The 20,566-nt window shown below is 47.6% G+C and overlaps 9 protein-coding genes across 9 annotated transcripts; 2 read left to right on the top strand and 7 right to left on the bottom strand.

Moving 5' to 3' along the window:
- Positions 1 to 60: 60 nt before the first annotated feature.
- Positions 61 to 681, bottom strand: J7337_001685 (uncharacterized protein; the record flags this gene model as incomplete). The annotated part of the gene is made up of 1 exon (XM_044819421.1): positions 61 to 681. The coding sequence occupies one exon, from the start codon at positions 679 to 681 to the stop codon at positions 61 to 63; it is 621 nt and encodes a 206-aa protein (XP_044687123.1).
- A 1,427-nt stretch (positions 682 to 2,108) lies between these two features.
- On the bottom strand, positions 2,109 to 3,070 carry J7337_001684 (uncharacterized protein; the record flags this gene model as incomplete). Its single annotated transcript, XM_044819420.1, has 4 exons — positions 2,109 to 2,636; positions 2,691 to 2,846; positions 2,902 to 2,988; positions 3,038 to 3,070. The coding sequence occupies 4 exons, from the start codon at positions 3,068 to 3,070 to the stop codon at positions 2,109 to 2,111; spliced, it is 804 nt and encodes a 267-aa protein (XP_044687122.1).
- A 721-nt stretch (positions 3,071 to 3,791) lies between these two features.
- Positions 3,792 to 4,625, top strand: J7337_001683 (uncharacterized protein; the record flags this gene model as incomplete). The annotated part of the gene is made up of 3 exons (XM_044819419.1): positions 3,792 to 3,809; positions 4,021 to 4,448; positions 4,613 to 4,625. 3 exons carry the CDS (start codon positions 3,792 to 3,794, stop codon positions 4,623 to 4,625), a joined length of 459 nt encoding a protein of 152 aa, XP_044687121.1.
- Positions 4,626 to 4,713: 88 nt separating this feature from the next.
- On the bottom strand, positions 4,714 to 6,977 carry J7337_001682 (uncharacterized protein; the record flags this gene model as incomplete). The annotated part of the gene is made up of 2 exons (XM_044819418.1): positions 4,714 to 6,714; positions 6,768 to 6,977. 2 exons carry the CDS (start codon positions 6,975 to 6,977, stop codon positions 4,714 to 4,716), a joined length of 2,211 nt encoding a protein of 736 aa, XP_044687120.1.
- Positions 6,978 to 8,197: 1,220 nt separating this feature from the next.
- On the top strand, positions 8,198 to 9,483 carry J7337_001681 (uncharacterized protein; the record flags this gene model as incomplete). The annotated part of the gene is made up of 2 exons (XM_044819417.1): positions 8,198 to 8,266; positions 8,317 to 9,483. 2 exons carry the CDS (start codon positions 8,198 to 8,200, stop codon positions 9,481 to 9,483), a joined length of 1,236 nt encoding a protein of 411 aa, XP_044687119.1.
- A 2,816-nt stretch (positions 9,484 to 12,299) lies between these two features.
- On the bottom strand, positions 12,300 to 12,871 carry J7337_001680 (uncharacterized protein; the record flags this gene model as incomplete). Its single annotated transcript, XM_044819416.1, has 2 exons — positions 12,300 to 12,754; positions 12,817 to 12,871. 2 exons carry the CDS (start codon positions 12,869 to 12,871, stop codon positions 12,300 to 12,302), a joined length of 510 nt encoding a protein of 169 aa, XP_044687118.1.
- A 2-nt stretch (positions 12,872 to 12,873) lies between these two features.
- Positions 12,874 to 13,795, bottom strand: J7337_001679 (uncharacterized protein; the record flags this gene model as incomplete). Its single annotated transcript, XM_044819415.1, has 2 exons — positions 12,874 to 12,912; positions 13,055 to 13,795. The coding sequence occupies 2 exons, from the start codon at positions 13,793 to 13,795 to the stop codon at positions 12,874 to 12,876; spliced, it is 780 nt and encodes a 259-aa protein (XP_044687117.1).
- Positions 13,796 to 14,389: 594 nt separating this feature from the next.
- On the bottom strand, positions 14,390 to 15,211 carry J7337_001678 (uncharacterized protein; the record flags this gene model as incomplete). Its single annotated transcript, XM_044819414.1, has 2 exons — positions 14,390 to 15,000; positions 15,058 to 15,211. 2 exons carry the CDS (start codon positions 15,209 to 15,211, stop codon positions 14,390 to 14,392), a joined length of 765 nt encoding a protein of 254 aa, XP_044687116.1.
- A 3,939-nt stretch (positions 15,212 to 19,150) lies between these two features.
- J7337_001677 (uncharacterized protein) lies at positions 19,151 to 19,981 on the bottom strand (the record flags this gene model as incomplete). Its single annotated transcript, XM_044819413.1, has 1 exon — positions 19,151 to 19,981. The coding sequence occupies one exon, from the start codon at positions 19,979 to 19,981 to the stop codon at positions 19,151 to 19,153; it is 831 nt and encodes a 276-aa protein (XP_044687115.1).
- Between the last annotated feature and the right edge of the window lie 585 nt (positions 19,982 to 20,566).

Here is a 20,566-nt window from a genome sequence, read left to right as displayed (position 1 = left end):
CAAACCTCCATGCAAGATGAACCAAAGTCCTTCGCTTCTCGCTCATTAGTCCTCTATGTCCTAGACTGCCAGCCAAGGCGCATTCGCGACGGCACCCGCAGTAGCTACCTTTGAGTTCCGGATCAGCCTTCGATACTCTTCAATCTTGGAGATTCCAACCATGATGAGCTCCTCTTCCACTTCTGGAGCGAGGCCACCCTTCCAGAGACAAATTATTCTATTGACCTGCTGATCATCAATGGTAACCGACATCACAAGATCCCGCTCGTCCCTAAGCTCCCAAGAAGCTTTGCCGTGCACAACCATCCCCGTCGGCTTCCAATGTAGTTCTCCCAGACCACCACTCCCAGTGTACTTTCCATCAGCCCCCTTCATAGTAATTGTGCGGTCCTCTTGTGATAATTTGACCTCCGTCTTGGGAGGGATGCTGTGAAAGTCGATCATAGCGATCTCTGCGTTCTGACTCGGAGACTTGACGTAGCACTTATCACCCCAAAGTCCCATAATAGCTCGTCGTTCGACCTCGTAGCGAGGTGTTTTGTCGCCCTTGACACCCAAGATTCGGCGGTGTCCGACAAGAGCGGTGTAGTGCATCTCCAGCGCGGGCTTTTCCGCGCTGCGTCGGGGATCGGGAGTTGCGTCCTCGCGAACAATGAACTTTTCAAGCCAGGAGGGGGCCATCTTGGATTTAGAGGGGATAATTGTGTAGAGGGATCTGAAATGTTGGTGTTCAGAAGTGGAAAGGCATTGGTGGCATGTCTTGATCCAAGCGTCTCTTTAAGCTGCGAGCGAGAACCCATGCAGGTTGAATAAACCCTTAAATCTGACAGCAAAAGCCTAACTGAACAGGGCCTAGCCATTTTCATTACAGTACAGTCTTACGTACTCAAATCTCATGTGATGTAACTGGATGAGACTTTATCCCGTAGACAGGCTATCCTCTTTGCAAGATTTCCGCATCGTGCAGGGGATTGATTGGTATGGCTTACTGAAGAACTGAGAGAAATTCGTAATAATAACATGGGTGGAAAGCTCACAGAGTGGAAGTATTTGTTAAGAAGAACACAAAAAATGAATAATTCCTTAACGACAGCTTTGTTCTTTGTACTTGTTAGAACGGAATCTGAACCTCCCTACGGTAATCCGATGAGCTCGAGGACAAATGAGCATTGTATATCTGGTCTGTAGCACATTGAAAGAACGGCCCATAGTGATGATGAGGCGTAGATCTGGTATAAAATGTGAAACTCTCGCCGACACTTCAGCCTTGAATGTGATCATAGCATAGTTGATCAGCCTGTTCAACTGGACTAACAGTCGAAATTACCAAGGGTCTTTCTGAAGTTAATTGGAACTAGACGAAAACCAGATCATCATGCCTTCCAGCAACAATTGCGATCAGCCAGGGCGGGGCAGACGCTTTCGACCGAAGCCCTTCAATTTCAGTTTTATCTTGAACCCATTCCTCCTGTTGCCACCCATCTCGCTAATTCAATTGACAGTCTATCTCCCGCGGACGAAACAGCCAGCCACTCCACCACTCAAGATTCACCTCTCGTCAACGAGCCTGTCTTATGCCGCAAACGGTCATGCCGCAATCCAGTCCGAGCTAATCGCAAGCACTGCGGTGATTGCCTCGATAAAATGTCGGCTAAACAGCGAGCTTGGATCCGGAAACGCCGCAATCAGGGCATCAAAGATCCCGTCACTGGCGAGACGGTTAGGCTATGCGCCCAATGTAGTGTGCCTTCTGACAAGTACACCTGTGGCCTTTGTACCAAGAGACAGTCAGTTTCCAAAATGAACTTATACCATGGACGGCGCGGGAAGGGTCTATGCACAAAATGCGCTATGGAACTGGACAGAGAGGGGTACTGTTGCAAGACGTGCTATAGGAAAGATCGGATCAATGCAAGAAGAAGATCCCGGAAGAAGAAGACGAGGCAGGATAAGTACCATTATGCTGAGGCGATTGAAGGCACTAAGACATGTAGAAAGTAGATCATCGAACTAGAGATATCAGTCCTTAGATTTGAAGATAGCGTCATATTGTAACCACCCTTAACCGAACCTGTTTATTCTTTGCTGCTTAAAATCTATTATTACAGCTATCTGCGACGTGAGTTCCACTCCCGATCAAAGTTTGTCAGCGCCCTCTGCGCCGTAGGCACGCAATCCATAGCCTTGATAGAAATCCGAGGCGGTAAGGTCAACATGTACAACACCGACTGCGCTAAATCTTCTGCAACCAGGGGCTCATACCCCTCAACAAAGTCATCCATAGCACTCTGATCGTACTGAACCCGTTGAAGATGAAAATGCGTCTGGACAACACCTGGGCGAAGAACTAAGACCCTAATGTCTGATCCGGCAGTTTCCATGCGAAGGCTGTTGGAGAAGCCCTCTAGAAACGCTTTTGATGCGTGATAAACTGCTTCGCCGTTGAAGGGTGGACACTCCAGACCTGTGACGGAAGAAACGTTTATGATGGTTCCTTTCTTGCGTTCCCACATTGAGTGGTTGAGGACTGCGTGGGTGGTGAACATGACGCCGTTGATGTTAGTGTTTGACATCTGAGCGACTTGATCGATGGGGATTTCCCAAAATCGTCCGGGGGCACCCAGTGCAAGTCCAGCCTGAAAGGCCGTCAGTACTTATATATCAGTTTCATAGAGACGTCCTTCACTGACATTATTGATCAAGATGTCAATCGGACCAAGCTCAGATATAGCGGACTTCACTGCCTTTTCTATATCGGGCTGGATCTGAATATCGACAGGGTAGACTCCGACTTTGGTCTGAGAGAATTTGGATGCGATCTTGTCTCGCACTGCCTCAAGTTTATCCTACATGGAGTGATTCATCAGTGAGTGGCCTACGCCTTCTTCGATCGAACCGTACCTTGCTTCGAGATACTAAAGCAATGTTTATGCCATGCTCAGCCAGAGCCAACGCAATAGCTTCGCCAATGCCCATAGAAGCTCCGGTCTATAGACATTGTTAGCGCCTCCAAGACCAAAGGTAAATGGCTACTAACGATGAAAGCGGTTTGTCCCTTCAAGGCCTCCATATTGTTCCTCGTTGTGGCAGTGAGAAATCAGCTGATACGGAATAGCAAGAGAGGCGTGTACTGCGGTATTTATGTCTCTAAATCCAACGGCTCTGTACTTAGCTGATAAATCAAAACTGCATTCACCATGCTGTAAGGTAGTCAAAACAAGGTCCATAGTGACGTCGGCGATGACTAATGGAGGATAGTCCCGACTCGTATAGAATCCGAGTACTCGGACAGGACCATGTTTAAACTCTACAGTCACGCTATAATAAATTCGATAGTCCTGAATGTGATAGAAGACCCCTTTCCTTCTCCAACTCTGTTCCCTCTTGTCCTTTTTCACAACATCAGCTTGTGCAGGCTTGGTGGTGGAACTCATCATGCCGACGGCATGGAAGCGGGGCAACTCAAGAAGCGGCGTGGATATGAGATTGTACTCATGCCAGCAAAGTCCAGCTACTAGATTTTTTTCAAGTGAATGATAACAGCGATCTAAAACTATACAGTGTACTTCAGCGTGACTGTCATTTTCCAGTGTTCTCATTCGATGAGAAAGCCTCTGGATACAGCTCAACCATCTTCTCATACGCCTTCTGCGCCCTCTCTTTCAGATCCCATCTTACATTCTCATCCACCGTCTCCGCAACCTCCTTAATATTTGACGCCCAAAGCTTCCACTTTGTAGCATTAAGCTCAAACTTCCATTTCGGCAAAGGATTCTTAGCACCCTCCACGAATGCCTCCCCAGCGAGGAGTATGTGGTTCACTGTGGCAAGAACCTGGGCTTGACGGCCTGCATTTGTCTTTACGTCGCCTGAGGTGCTTATTTCAAACGTCTTTTTGGCATCATCCCCGTCAAGGTTGTAGAACAACAGACGCAAGAAGTTGTTTTCGATCCCACAAAGGTCACTCGCAACACGAAAGAATATCCTCATGCTTAACAAGATGCAAACCTGGAGGGAAAGACCTTCAAGGAGTGGGAGCGCAGACATGATGAGGAAAAGGTTCGTCTGTACGAGATCCCAGTCAATACCCGCATGAACTTGGAAAAGAGACCTGCAACTTTCAAGCAAGTCCAAAGACGCGAGGACGAAATGCGTCCCATGGATAGGAAGGATGCTGTCCGGAAGGAGCTCAACGATCCAGGTGTCTTTCAGGGTGTCATCACTGGCAACGTTGAGACTGGCCAGGTCTATGGTCTTCAGGGCGTGATATACCATCCAGAACAAAACCCTCGTGGTTTCAGAAGGTCTCCTATCGAGCCGTTGGATCGAGAGGGGAGGCAGTTCTTGCGCCGCTTCGAGGATGATGCTGCTGATTTTAATCGTGTGACTACTCGGCCTCCGAGGGATGAGGATGCAAGTGATCTTCAGGAGACCAGGATGGGTAATATGTATGTAATTACACGAGTTATTATATGGTGTGGGATAATGAATACGGGTTTGTGTAGAGCTTCGAATTTCAACCGTGACTTGATAATATCCTTTGGCTATGTGATCTCTGTTGTAACATTCTTTTGTTCCTCCCGTGGCCTGGGATCGGCCACGAACCCTCTAGTTTGATGGTGTAAGCGACCGGCAACCAACAACAGTTCTTCAAGACCCTATCAAAAGCCCAATTACTCTGCCCTGGCCCGCATTCTCAGTGCGCCCCATCTCTCATACGATAACCGCCGGCTGGAAGTCCGCCTTGGTCACAGCCTCACCATACATAACCCCATGTACATAAGTCTCCCCAACCAAAACCGACCCTTGAGCTCCCTTTCGTAGCACAAACGGCACATGCGCCCCAGCAATCAAACTCACAACATCTCCAACTTCTGTCCGCGCTGGCCCTAGTCCCAAATATCCCTTCTCAGTTATAAAAAGCACACTATCAGTCCCAGCATCATCCACCGCAATCGCAAAGATATCTCCCTCCTCTAGATCAGGTTTGTGCTTAGCTCGAAGATCATGCTTAGCATCTGAAGCAGAGTCAGAGATACGAGCTAGATAATTTGCAAAGTGACCGCTGCAGGCATCAGGTGCAGGATGGGTAGTGAGCCAGATGTTTGTCAGAAGGGTTCGCCACAGTGCCTCCGGGACGGTTGTTGAAGGATGGGGTGGATAAGGTATGTCGGCGAGACGAGTTCTCCCTGGATACCACGACCGCAGGGTCTTGTAGAAAGCCTTCTCGTCCTCTTTCTTCTTAGGCAGGGGAGCAAGCTTGGTGATTTTGTCCAAAATACAGGCGCTCACTGACAATGCTTTTCCGTTTCCGGACAACCAGTGACCGCCCTGTACACTAGACGCGGCGTGGAAGATTCGCCAATTGCGATCATACAACGGTCTGCCCCGAGCCTGTTGAGCCTTCATCTCCTTCAAAAACAGTGGTTCAGCCGCAACGGCGCTCGCCATCTTTGGAACCCAGCTTGGAAAACCCACTCCCTTCCCAGACCAATCCGGCTGGAGAGCATCGTCAAAGAGATCTTCTTCCAGAGGCGCCCAGTCTGGTTCCTTTTTAGGAAATCGCTTCTTTGCCTTATGCCTATCTAGCAATTTATTGCCGATTGGCTTCTTCGATTTGAACTGGTAAGAGTCTCGTGGAAGAGGATGGTTGACCAAAGATAGGATGAGAAGACCCGCGTCACCACTGACAAGACGTTGCGCTATATCGAGGTAGAAGTCGCCCATGTTTCGGTTGCTATAGTCTGGTTTGAGAGGTGTCTGCCCCAGAGTTGTCGTGTCAGTTATACCGAGAAATGCCCAGACCTTGTCACGCGGATCGCCAGCCATCCTAGTTCCTCCAAGCATGGTCACATCAAGAAGATGGAGCTTTCGTCCAGCCTTCTTCAGCTCAAACATCGAAGGCTGAAAAGTCACCCAATGAGGCACCATTTTTGGCGATAAGTGACTCGCGACAAAGTACGTCCAGTCCATAGCTTTCTTCAGCTCTGAAGTCGGGACTTCCTCGCCATTGTAGTAAAAGGCGTATTCCTTTGCGAGGATGAACTCTTGGACAGTCCAAACTCGGCTCCACCAGCTCTCTGAGACCATCCGGAGGAGGCTGAGCCATGATATGAGTTCTGACCCAGTTGAAGTTGCATCGAAGAACCCTTTTGCGGTTGCGTACTTCTTCCCGTGGAACTGGATATCAGCATTGTTTGGGTCTTCTGGGAACGCAGGCCATGCTTTAAGAATGCTCATCGCGGCTGTTCGTTCCGTATGCTTTCTACCAAGCCAGATGAACACCTTTTCAGCTGCACTGTATATCTCATCCATGCGAGCTACCTGGAAAGTCTTTTCAGCGGGGTCGTCTTGGTTAATACATACAGCGTCAGTCCAGATAGGTCTGCCGTTGAGGTATTTGTGTAAACCGAGTAGCGCAGCGTGCAAGTTGGCTCCAATAGGAAACCTCTTGTTGTTAATCGCTACTTCGACTTTATCTGCATGGCTGAAGTGAGGAACCTCAAGCTCAGTCTCGCGAAAGTCACGACCGCGATTCCACATCGGTCCAAAATCGACCCAGACGTAAGAGAGGCAGACATAAGGGGGTATCTCGGAGGCGGAGTAGGTTTTCATAGTGAGAGAAAGAACAGACTCATTGACGTCCACTTGAACTAGACGTATTCCCTTCGTGTCTTTAAGAGGCGAGTGAACCAACTTTTCCGTTGGCAAGTCCTATCTCGGGTTCAATTTCACCGCATGCTTGGCACGAGAATGTAATGCCTTACCGGCTTTTGACTAGATGAACCTTGAAGGCTTGATAAAAATCCACTCAATCTTTCTTGGCCGGACTGGAAGGCTGCTTTGTAACCTGCTTTGACCCCCTCAGCTGTTGAGTAATCCACTGCCCATTTGGCCAGGGCTACGAAAGCATCGCTGCTGTTGTCAGCCTTGAACTTGGGGTCGCGAGGGATCCGAGCTTCAAATGGTATATCCATGGTAGCTGAGAAAGACAACTAGTTGAGCCTCTGTCGAGTAGAGGTTATGGAAGGTGATCATTGTTGGAGAGACATTGAATCTCACGGCTTACTCCCTGTTCTCCTCAGCTGTGACGTAATTGTGCTTCCTTCACTTGAGTGAATGGGGGCGATGAGTGTTGTTTCACAAATGATTTCATTCCTCCGCGTTGTCAACATTTTCAATGCATCCTCTGATAGCGACAAGACGAATGAAAGCTGCCCTGTACATTGGCTTATACTCTTTTCTCAACTGTTGCCAAGATCTATCGGGTTGTGGGCGCAGGTATAGAGCTTAAGTTACTTACTCGTGGGGCCTGTAGCGGCCAGCACCACTAAAGATGAACGCTGAATAGCCGCCCCAATCCCCTGAACTTAACCTGGGGGATAGTGGATTCCACTCCAACTTCAACCCGCCCCATCTAATTTTATTCGCCGATGGAGATAATGGAAGTTTTCTGGCCAGATCAAGATCCTAGCCAGTTCCATTACCTTCTACCCAACAACATAGAATTTTCATCACATCCTTGAAATGACAACTCGGTTCCAACAACCATCTTGAGCTCCACTCATGACTTCGGTGTTCTCAATAAGTAAAGCTTCAAGATTAGCCTCTGACGGACCAGACTCACGTGTCACAACTGTCACTCCAACGGTCAGTGTAGCCATCAATGGAAAAGTCCATAAGTTTAAGACCCTCAGATTATCCACGTTCCAAGATACATCCTCAGTTCTGGCTCAACATGTCATGCCATCTTATCTCCGCAACACTAGACCCAGTTCATAACCATGTCTCAACCAATGACATCTCCACGTGCGCTCCAATTAAACCGTGTAATTTCCAACCTCACAATCATCCTCCATCAACTAAACCACCTTCCTCATCAGTCTATATAATGGCAACGCTCTCCTGGTTCCGTTGCAGAGGGAGACTGATCGCTCTCACAGCAGTCTTCGCCTTTGGCACTTTTTTCGTTTTGAGACAATACGCGGATATGGCGTCACTACCGAAAAGCTCGTTACTTGGCCTCCTTGCGGCTGCGCCGGTACTGGGAAATGACCCCAACATGAAGTGGTATCCTCCGAGCTCTAATCAGGTTAATGACCTTGATAAAGTGTTGGATGGGAAGGGCACTTGGGGCTTTATTTATGAGTCGTCGCATACCCCGGATGATAAATATGGGACGTATAATTGGTGTAACATGCCTCATGCGAGGAAGAGGGAGTATAAGAAAGCTCCCAAGGATTATGAGCTGCAGTATGTCGAAGTGGTAAGTAACTCATTCAAAATGAAAGCTATCATAAGACTGACATTCCCCAGATCCAAAGACATCATAAGCGTACTCCCTATGCAGCGAACGCATTCCCCGTGGAGCCATACCAATGGAACTGCGATAATCAAGGCCTATACTATTTCGGCCGCCAATTCACTGAATCTCCCAAACCCAACGCCCAAGGCTACTGGAAAGACTTCACCTCCGAGATCAACCCCTTCATCCCCTCCGGATGGATCGGATCCTGTCAATTTCCCCAAATCACCGCCGAAGGTCTCGATGATTCTTGGGTCCATGGAAAAGATCTCTATGAAGTTTATCACGACCTTTTGAAATTCATTCCAGGCCGCAAAGAAGATTGGCGTAGTAAAGTCATGTTCAGAGTTACCAACAACCAGATTACGAGTCAGGTTGCTGGTATGTTCATCAACGGCATGTATCAGACCACTGAGTCAGTGCCGTTGCTTATTCAACAAGCTGGCATTGATAGTCTGGAGCCGCAGTACAAGTGCAGTGTTGGAAGTCAGTTGACGAGCGCTATTAAGTCTTCTTCTAACAAGAACTGGCAAGCGCATCTTGATAGGACAAAGGATCTTTACAAGACGCTCGACGACATCTCTGGTGTACCATCTAACGATGTTGGGTTCCATGAGAGCTTCGATCACTACTACGATAACCTCTCTGCTCGCCAATGTCACAAAAAGCCTTTTCCCTGCAAGTTAGTCAACGGGAAGAACTCAACCACCTGCGTTGACCAAACACTCGCTGACAAGGTCTATCGTCTCGGCCAATGGGAATATTCCCAAATGTACCGCGACGCACCCGAATCCCTCGCCGCGTCCGCTACTTCATGGGGTGTATGGATTGCCGAGCTAGCAAGCCACTTCCGCACCGTCACAGCCGGCAAGCAAAATCTCTTATATCTTCACAACTTTGCACACGACGGTTCTATCAGTCGGCTGTTGAGTATTCTTCAGATCGATGTGATGGTCTGGCCGGGCATGGGAAGTGAGGTTGTTTTTGAGCTTTACAAGAAGAAGGAAGAGTACTTTGTTAGAGTTCTTTGGAGTGGCAAGACGTTGAAGTCTTCGCATCCAGACCTGGGCAAGATGGAAATGGTGCCTGTGAAGACTCTTCTGAAGTATTTCGATGGGTTGACAGGGAAGGACGCTAGTCTTGTTAAGGGACGATGCTCTGGGGATGTTCCTCTGTGAATTGTCACATGTGGTTTTCTCGATGTTGCAGTTTAATATCACTGGCCAGCTTACATGGATACGTTGCTAGGCAGACAGTTACACGAGTGTTTTGAATAACAAAAAAATTCAACGAGGTGGTACAGCTTTCAACAACTGTTTGCTGATTTACAAACGCAGTCTAGTAGCCTGCTGTGGGCCTTGCGGGACAAATGAAAGCTTAATATTCCCCTAATCAAATTACCTACTTCCAGCCACCAAATATTGAACCACACACGTTCTTAACAACCCATGCCTAAATTTACAGTCAGCTCTCTGCCTCTCTCTAAACCGCAAGACATACTCCAAGTCCAGCCTATTCTTCGGATTCACTTCATAGCTCTCAGATCATGCCATCGGCTTAGCGAAGCCGAAAATGCCTTACTGTCCTCCTTGCGACAGGCACTTCCGCCTAGAGAACTCTCTGGACCAACACATCCGTGCCGTGCACTCTCACACTTACTGTTGGCGCTGTGAAAGACACTTCCCCCACGGACGTGCAAAGCAGCAGCACCTTGAGAACTCTGCACGACATTATATTTGTACTCGCTGCTATCATGAGCCCGACTTCGATTCACAGGATGATCTGACGGATCATCTGATAGAAGAACACCACGCTTGTCTTTCATGCGACGAGTACTTTTCCGACGAGGAAGACCTTCTGGAGCATGATGTGGATGTTCATCATAAATGCCGAACCTGCGGCCGCTTCTTCAACTCGCGATCGAACTTGATCAACGTTAGTTCTTCCCAACTACTTTCTCACCTCATACTTATACTTTCATAGCACCGCAAGGTTCACGCCGCGAGAAATGTCGAATGTCTCGGATGTTCAAGGATGTTCATCTCTTATTCCGCCATGATGCTCCATCTTGAGGCCAACACTTGCGAGTCGGGGTCTGACGAACATGACATTAGACAGTTGGTTTGGGACTACTACGAGATCTATAGACCCTGGAATCCTGATCACGACGATGACCTTGATTGCGATAGCTGCGGAGCACATTTCAACAAACTGAGCGCGCTGCTGCAGCACGTCGAAAGTGAGAGCTGTTGCGAGGATATCTCGAACGGTAACTACAGCGGACTTTTCGAGTATATACGGCGATGTATTTAGTACGGCTAGAGCTTTAAGAGCGGCGCACGTTGTCTTATTACGGTACGCGATTGTGCTTTATCTTGACGCCCATAGTTGCCTGTTAGTCTGCCAAAATGGTAGGGCTGTATCTGATCCCGTGATAGCAGGCGTATGTCACGGTCTTTCTTCGACATTGGAGTAGTCGAGCTTGAAGTGATTTTCTTCACAATAAACTAAGACCTGTTCAGTCAAAGACTTTGACCAAATCCTTCCATGGTATCTACGAGTGAATCTCCACAAGCCTGTCTAGTGATTATTATGTTGTGCAAACTCCGATATCTTCCAGTCTAGGGTATCTTCTCTCTACTGTAAGCTAGAGCGGGTAAATCAGTTACGCATAACTATAGTTAATAAAATTAAGGTTAAAGGTTGTAAATAAATAAGTTAAAAGGTTTAGGTAAGTTTATAAAATCTAAGTTAGAATTTATGTATAAAATATAATTATTTACTTAAGTCATTACCTAGCTTACTTAACTAACTTATTTACCTTTATCTTAATATTTATCCTAATAATTGATAATTACGTGGCCTGTTTACGGACCTAATCTCACATTTGCTAACCTTGATATTAGCCCTTTCGTCGACTCCTGCAATGATCATCTGTCTCAGGGGTTTGCTAAAACCTTCCGAGACACTACCGAGCCTGACGCTACTACCAGGCTTTTAAGAAGGAAGTACGCGTTATTAGCCAGGAAAGGTAGACGGTCCTCTAAGTGTCTGTCTTTTGTTTAATGCTCTCATTACTCACTTACATAGTAAGCACCAGGACACTTTCTGCTGGAGCTGTTGAACGCAAGCGGATGATTGGGAGGTCAGACAGGTACATATTCTGGAGGAGACGTGGATAACAGGCAGAATATGTGTGCACGACTATTGCCAGGCGGTCTTTGAGACGGAAGTGGCTTACAAAAATCATGCTCGGGATAGCCACACGGCCTGCGGACCATGTGGACTCGTGTTCAAAACAAGGGAGGAGTTGGCAGAGCATGATTACGCTGATCAAAAGATATGTCCTTTTTGCTTCGAGCCTTACAGATACCTCTCAGATCTCCATGCGGCGATTATATTCTGTTGGTCGCTCTATGATGTTGCTAACCAAATATTCCAGCATCGCCAAGTTTGTAAGGCCAAGACGGGTTTGGTGGTAGACATAGTGAAGGAGAAAGAATAAGACCATGAAGAAGTCCCTTTACTAGTAGCAGTGGATCATATCACAAGAGCTATGGTATCAGTCACCTTTGAGGCAGATCTGCCTGGATCTAGACCCTTTGTGGAAGCCTCCTCATAACCAGCGTCTGATGAGCGCTTCTCTGCAGCGTTTCGAGAGTGAGAGCTGCTACATATTGCTCTTAAGCTGTGATTCATTCATATGTTATCTATAGAGATTCATTCAGGATAGCTGAGATTTACGGGACGATTTATACTTGATTATATGTGCAGGGGGGCGAACCTTTGCCGAATGAGTTGATATCCAAGAGTCCAGCCTATCTATCCGTAGACTCGAGTTTATCCAATGGCTGATGGCAAGTTCGTGGGCGGGGTCGGATGTTCGTTCCAGGGAAGGGCAGTACCGAGCCCGCCATTACGCGCCCTGCAACAAATTGCACACGTCTGCCATGGTGGAGGAACAAATGTTCATGCTCACAGCATGCTGGACGCTTCACTGCATGCCCTGTCGAATCATCTTCAAAAATCTACTCAGCTTGTGAGCATCGTAGCTATCAGTCCCACGGAGGTGTAACATGGCCTGAAAGGCCTTGTCTCCGTAACTCTTCGCCATGGAGACATCTCCCACTTTATGATAGATCCTTGCCAGCTCCTCGTAGTGCTCAAGGTAGAGAGGCGTCAGCGAGTAATCAAGGATACCTGGCGCCAGGATCTCAGCTTCAGAAAGCTTCAGAACAGCTTCCGAGGCGTGTTTTGCGGCATCAGTCCACCGTCGTTGCCTCAATGCCATATCAATATCAACATGCAGCGCCTCCAATTCCCTTCGGTGCCGGTCGGATGTCGCTCGCTCCAACTCTGGCGAGGTACAGAGGAAGCACCTGCAGTTAAATCCATAGTCGGACTCTAGGTATTGGTGACGCTCTGTGGATGGCATGGCGCTATGAGCATCTATTGGCCATTATCAGTCTATACTGTATAACACTGAGTTTGGTTGTTTCAGAGTGACTCACAGTTAATATAAATCTCTTCCCCTGGCTCAATATCGCGGAAAGCGACGACCTCCATCCTTAAATGACTTGGAGAGACCCTGTAGAAAGCACTGGGGCCTACGGGTTAGTGTATGATAGTTACCAAAACGAAACCAAGGCACAGTCTCACTTTGGAACACAAGCATGGTTGATTCTCTTTGAGTCTCCGTCGTCAGTATCAAATGACATCCTGGTATCACACTCACTCAAAACGGCTTACCGCGAACTCAGTAAATAAACCAATGTGAGGAGTTCCATCTCCCAGCACGAAGCCACAAACGTTGGTTTTGAATAGATCGCAGAGTGGCAGACCCGGAACTCGGTTAGTCCTCGACAGTCCGAGTACTCTTCTTTTTGCGTCCTTGGGTAGATGGATCAGTGCACTTTCGAGAAATGATTCCTGAGTCTTATCCCAAAACAGCCCGATCGAATTCCATGCAATGAGGATAGTGGGATGATCTAGTAGGAAGATTTCGTCTCGTTTGATATGACGAAGAGCAATAACGCCCTTGCCACTTCCTGGCAAGCTTCGTACTTCATACGCCGGGATACCGGATTCGGGTTCCAATACAGGACCTGGCACGAAATCCCCCGGAGATGATGAGCCATGGGGTCCGTATTGGTCCCTCTCATCTAATGCCCCCTGGCTTAATAGGTTAGACGCCACTTCCGGGGTAGTGACGAGAACAAGGCCACGGCCATTGCGAAATGAGGGATGAGAGAAGACACAAGGAGTCTGAGGAGTAGAAGTGGCGGACCTGGCGACTATCTTGGGTCGCAACCTTTTACATTCGATTCGCTGGCTCTGAAGGCCAGTCTGGACTGGGCTGAACATGTCGGATGTGAGAATGGCAAGACATTGGTTCCAAGTTTCCGAGTCGGAGATGAGAATCTCGTCGTCACAGCCCACAGCCGGGCCGGAGAGTAAGCCCCATGTAAGGAGGCAAACTATGAGCCACATTGTTGGAGTTGGATGTGACGTCGTGTCGACCGTTTGTTCTAGTGGAAAGTAAGGACCCTCTAAATGCCCATCCGTAAATAAAAAGGGAAGAAATAATGTAATCTAATTCTGGTATCTTGGATTGCGCGACCAGCGAGATCTAAGTGGTCACTCACGACTAGGATCATGCAAGGCAAGGCTTCTCGAGTCAGGTACCTATTTAGCCGGCCTATCTTGGCGCAATTATGCCAAGTACTTCCTACCTAGGTATGCTGCGGCCATTAGCCAAATCTATGGGGCAATAGACTCCTCATCTGGCATCGTTACCTGGGTTTAGCTCCGCTCTCATGCTACGGCTAAGAGACTACGTTCCAGACCTATCACTGAGCTCGCGAGTATATCAGATGCCTGGCAAGATTTTATATAATAGCGTGCTTAATTTATCTCCTCCTTCTCTTTACCTGACTCATGGAGAAGAAGTCGCTTCGGAGAAGGGAAATTTTGGCAGAATCAGTTACAGCAGTCATTCGACACCATATACTGTCCGCAGCTACGCCGCTGGATAAGTCCTGCAAGAGGCCACGTCGGATTCCAGGAGAACAAGTAGCCTACAGTTTAAACAGTTCCGCCATAGTTGTCCAGCCACCAGTTGATATCTTGGGACCCAGTGGTCGGGAAGCACACGCCCTTGCTGCCGCAGGCACTGCTATTCACCTGGCAATTGACGTCGCCACGGGCACGCACCCTCCACTTTCCGCTGAACTGCTTCTGGAACCGATCCCGAGACGTTTCGGTAAGTATCCCAACGTCCTTGCACCCGATTCGACCATCAACATTGAGGGCGATATCTCTTTTCCCCGCAACTTTGAAGCGCATATTGGCTCCGCCATTGCTCCCGGCAACAACAAGGTCTCTCTGCGATCTTTTATCGACCCGCCAATTACCCTTGCAGCTTTTGCTCCAGTTGATAACGGCATTGGGGCCCCCAGTGGTTGGGGCGCCTGGCCCAGTATTGCCTACATAGGTAGCCCGACTGAGTCTACACCACTTGCTTTTTCCCACGGTCTCCCAAGAGTTATTGACGACGCGGTGCTTCTGACGTTTTGCAAGCCAGACATCCGAATCATCGATATCTGGTTCGTATGGCTCAGACTCGTCATAGGAGTTGTCCACCCAGATAGTGACGTGGTCTCTATCGTCGCGCTTGATCATGGAGTGACGATACACTACTAGATGTTAGATCTGTCTGTACTAATGAGTGAGGAATTTCAAGATTGATGTACTCTGATTCGGGTCAACGCCATCTCGCTTCGCCAACTCAATATCTCGGGAGCTGATGGTAACATCCCGCTTGAAAACATGGACTGTGCCATCATCAAGATGATCAAGAAAGCTTTCATCAGTATCAGGCAAGGCAAATCCCAGAGTAGACGCCATCAAGGCGGGAAGAAGGCAATTGAATCGCATGTCAGTGGTTTTTCGACACGTTAAGACGGAAGAGAGAAGACAGGCCGCGATGAGGAAGCGTACTCAAATCCAAGTCTTTGAGCAGGATCAATGGACCATTTTATACTCAACTCCCTTTCTGAGGCGCAAAATACGTAGATAACGGGATTATGTACGAACCTGGTGAAACGTAGCTCATCATGCCCTTGGTTTTCTGCTGCTTCGGCGGAAATTATAAGATATCCAGCAAGGATGTTGATCAATAGAACTCCTGTCCTGCAGGCATCATTCGTATAATCAACCTTCTTAGGCACCTAGCCTGAATTGTAGACCGTAAATTGTTCCTATAGGCTCCTCATAAGGGCCAGAGTTCACGTGCAAGTTTATGTCCAATATCGGCACCATGAAAGGGTGGAATAGGTGCAACACAGTAGGCCAAATTGTGTCAAAACACGGCCTGTCGCTCTCTAGATATGGCGATGAAGCCAAGACGGGTGAATACCTAGGCTATTGAGACTGTGCCTCTTATTAATTAACCTCACATGGGGGTCATTCCAACCCAATTCAGTAATCGCCGGTACCTAGACTGTGTTACAGTAGGTAAGGTCGGGTGATGACAAGCCAGTCACGCCATATTGGCACTTCGGCTGGTAAATAAGTTCTCTTACTTTATTTAAATAGAAAATATATACCTTAACATAAAGAAGAGATCTATAAATACTTCATTAACTATTAAAATTCAAGTAAAGGTACAATTAAAGCTTATAGTAGGTAGCTTGATATATATAGCACTGCTACAACAAGCGCAAGCCTTGTGGACTGAACTTTGGCAATAAGCAGGAACGGTTGGTTCACGGGGCTGTGGCTCATCATAGATGCCCTGACTGTTTTCAGTTCTTCATGTGTCCGAACGACCTATGCAATGTGAGTATTCTTTTCTTCAATTTGAACCTTCTAACATAATTCGCAGCCCTACAAAGAGCTTCATGGGGTCAACCTTCCTACTCCGGTCAAACCAGCCTTGCCGACGGTTCCGGCTGTACCTGTGAAGAAAGAGTTTCCAACGACCACTTCTCCTCCAACGGTTCCTTCTATTCCGACCGCCGTTACCCAAGTAAGATCGGAGGCAAGCCCAGAAACTCCTGTGGAGAGAACTGCTTCTCCAAAGGAGGTCAAACCTTGTGTGGAAACCCAGGGCCCTCGGATAAAATGTGCGACAGCTCAAGCATCGGTTGTATTTGAGACATATCCACCGAGAAGAGCTGGGAAAGGGGTCAGCTAGGATAGTTGGAAACGATAGCAATTGGAAAAGAAACTTAAATTCCGAGCGCTTTTGATGATCTTGACCCAACTTCTACAATCGCGGGTCTCCTAATGCATTGCCTAAACTCTGACGCCAATAAAGAATGCATAGAGATCTCTGCGGGGTTTAGGGAAGCGCGGTCTGATAAATGTTGCCTGAGGTATCGGTTGATTTTCCTGTTGACAATCGTATTGTGCAAGGCAGGAGCACCCAACCCAACCACAGACTACCATCACAAACATCCCCGACAGAAAAAGCAACCTCCATTTATTTGCAACGCTCACAAAAACATCGCTGATCTCCACGAAAACTCCATCTTCTCTCCGTTACACTCAAACAACGCCTGCCAAAACGACTGAGACTACAACTGCATCACCTACTGCCATCATGGGGCATGCACGGAAGCGCCCCAAGCTCGAAGAGGGAGAGGTTTCATCTTCTGATGATGATTGCATTATCGTCGACGCGCGCGTCAAGAAAGGGCGCGAGTCTCCCAAAGTTATCCAAGATCATCGTCATCATCTCTCAACTTCAAAATCAAACACGACCTCGTATCCCTTCTGCAGCGAATGCTGCAGATATTTCCAAAGCGATGCGGAAAAGGAGCGACACTACTCCAAATGGCATTACGGCAACCTATGCTACGCATGCGATGAAGGGTTCCCGACAAAGTTAGAGCTACACCAAGTCAGTTTATTCTCTTGGACAGGTAGTTTTTCTGATCTGACCGATCTTCTTAGCATAAAGCTAGCCATGCTAACACCCCGATCTGCTGCGTCGGCTGCGAGAAACGATTCAAATATTATTCAGCAATGATGGATCACCTTGAGCATGGCTCATGCGAATCAGCTTGCAATCTTCTACTCGTCCAAAGCGCCGTAGGGATCTACTGCAAGGGCCTTCAACAATCGTCATGTCGGAATATCGACCTGCAATGCCCAAATTGTGACAAGAAATTCGTTCGTATGGGTACGCTCCTGAAACATTTCGAAAACAGATCATGCACTTTACGAAACTGGATCGAAGAAACAGGCTGGATAGACTTCCTCGCCGCTCTCAAACGATCCATAGCGGAGAAAAAGCCGTCTACTTTCCAGTGCAAGATCTGCCGAAAGAAATTCGACCAAGAAGTTGCGCTTGGCATGCATCAGAGAGAGAAACATGACAACACATACTGCTGTGCTTGTGAGACATACTTTGCCAACCCAGCCAAGAAGCAGAAGCACATCATATCTATCTCTGGCACTTCTGCAAAGCCTGGGTCGTTTTTCTGCGACCTGTGTGATCCAAAAGTACGTTTGGGAACGGAAAAGGAGCTTTGTGACCATTTGTGGCTTGATCACATGGTGTGTGGTCCTTGTGGGCAGGTTTTTGAGACCGCCGAGCTTAAGAAAAAGCACGATGCGAAGGCTCACAATAGGTGTTCTGTTTGTTACCGGTTCTTCGTGTCGATTGCGGAACTCAAACAGGTGAGTACTCTCGCCTTTATGCCACTGCCAACGTTTGCTAATTGGTTTCATAGCACCGTGAGACCCATAAAGTCGAGCCCTGTGTCATCAAGTCCCCTGTTGTCGAACCCTGTATCATCGAACCATATGTTGCACATCCATTACCGGTAAAACCAGAGCCAATCCCCAGCCTCCAACGCGCATCCAAACAACTATACCGGTGAGTATGGAAAGGCGCAAAGCCCAGTGGTGGCAGAAAGAGTCCCCATGAAAACAGAAATTATCCCGGTGAGAAGAGTTACACCGACTACACGAGCTGTGATATTTGCGTTCGCCATACTCGCCCAGACCAACTCCTGTGCCTAAGCCTGAGAATATAAGGACTCGGTCGCTGATCACAGGCTTCTTGATCCGCAAGTCATAGGAGGTTTAAGTAAACAGATTGGAAGGTAATGATGCGAAGTAAAGCGTTACATTAAGGGAGGATTTGTAGTATATGGAGGTCTAAGCTTTGTGGCATTATTCATGTTAAATAAACAGAACATGTAATACACATTGCTACATAAGTTAATTATTGGTCTTATCCTCCGTTGATTTATGAGTTTGAGGACCGATATGTCTGACCAGATTTCAAAACCTATTCTCTGGGGAGGCGTATCTATTTCCCATCTTATCAGTGTGCTTTGCATCCAGACATTTTCGTCATATTGGCTCATTCTCTGAGCCAACCCACATGAGACTAAAATGACTGAGTAGAGTAAAATGACTGCGAGCTAGCTACTGACGTACAGAGTTCTGAAACATAGGTTCTCTATGCTGATATGAACTCTCAGCCAGAAGTCTCAAATGTAACTAACAGATCTAAGTCCTGGCAGAAACTTGGCTCCCCCGCGTCTCAAGTTCTTTCCGTATGCTAAGACTGCTAACAATCTTACATGATATTAAATACGTTGCATCACCCTTTGTGTCACTTGAAGCATTTCTTTACAACAGTTTGTTGTTGTTGACTATTCTCTTCAAGTTCGCATCACAGTAAGGATAGGAACGAATCCTGGTCGTCCTTTGCTTGTTTTTCAATCGTCGACAATCTTTCGAACCGAAGTTGCATTCGCATTCCAGTGCTGAACCCAGGTCTGAGGTATCTAGCACTTATATGAAACTCCAAACCGTAAGTAAAAGTCAGTTCTCGAATCGCTCCTCTGTTAAGCGGCGAAGCTGTTCCTTCTGCTTTGCGCTCTCGATGCTTTGTTCCAGCTCGCTAAGAATGATCTCTGTAGTCATTGCCAGGCCGTTGATAGCATCGATCATTCTTTTCATGGTTGGGGTTGACATCATATTGTCGGGCTTTTTGTAGATGACGTTGTGCTGAACTTCAGCCCAAGCCTGCGAAACCACTGTTCCAATTTGTAGTTCGACCCGAAGCCCTCCCTCCCAATCAATCACCATCTGCCAGGATCTGTAGCCAGAATGTTGCCAGTACTCATCAGAGCCGTGCTGATCTTTTGACCGCCAGGGCCCCCTTGCATGGCTGTCAAGGCTCATCTTGTCTCCCCGGGTAGCGTCTCTGCCACTGCCAACAGTACCAAACAGATGGGCAATCTTGAACCGTTGCTGACACTCCCTCGCCATTTTGATGACGTCCTGAGGTAGGTATAATCCGATACGGACAGCAGCCAGATCTCCCATTTCGTGGTGCTGGAAGATATCGTTGTTAAGCGCCCAAGACGTGAAATCAGTATGATGCTCCATACTTCTGAGCTTCGCTTTCAACGATTCATATGTTTTGGCTCTGCAAGTCACCACACCTTTTGTGCCAGTCTCTTCGAGTAAGTCTTGACACCTCTCCCTGACCATGTGTGCGACCTTGTGATACGAGGCTTGGGTTTCGGGATCACTGTATAGTTCCAGGCATCCTTCGACCTTCTGGATATACGCTCCGTGATCAACAGTCAAAGAAACATACTCATCCAGTTCGCTCACGTCCATTGAAGTAAGTTGAAAGCCGCTCATGGTTGGACGAGAGCCAAATACAGGTATGAAGAGAATTATGTTTTCGGTAAGATATTTCTGACAGGCATTAAACAAAGTTAAGGTGGAGGGGAATGCGAACGCTTCGCCTGCCCTGCGGGTTGAACTAATATAAGAGCAAATCTTAAAAGGCACAAGTCATAGTCTTCTTTAGAGCAAGGGGGCTTTTTACACTTCTGAACAGTGTAGAAATAAAAGGCCTGGTACTTGTCCTCAGACCCGCCAGCAACCTGCATATAGCGAATTTTAGAAATAAGCTGAAAATGGGATTTCTATACAAATGTTCTGATTGGCTTTTACGTTGCATGGTTGGTTGCTTCAGTCATCATATGCATCCCAATGAGGTTGAACGGCGGCTAGAGATAGTACAAGCGCTTAAAGTAGCAGAGCGGTTACATCTTGGCAACTAAACAACACATACAAGAACCAACACCTGTGTCAGGTGGGCGAACACTTGTGCCGACTTAGAAGCCCCATCATGTATTAGAGCCTACGGGATTTAATAGGCAAGATACACGCAAGCCGGATATTTGTTGTATTGTTTTATGGATATAAACTCGGTTCCTC

Source organism: Fusarium musae, chromosome 1, assembly GCF_019915245.1.
Source record: "Fusarium musae strain F31 chromosome 1, whole genome shotgun sequence".
NCBI lineage: Eukaryota > Fungi > Ascomycota > Sordariomycetes > Hypocreales > Nectriaceae > Fusarium > Fusarium musae.
Note: the sequence above shows the minus strand (reverse complement) of the source record. Positions and strands in the feature narration are given on the sequence as shown.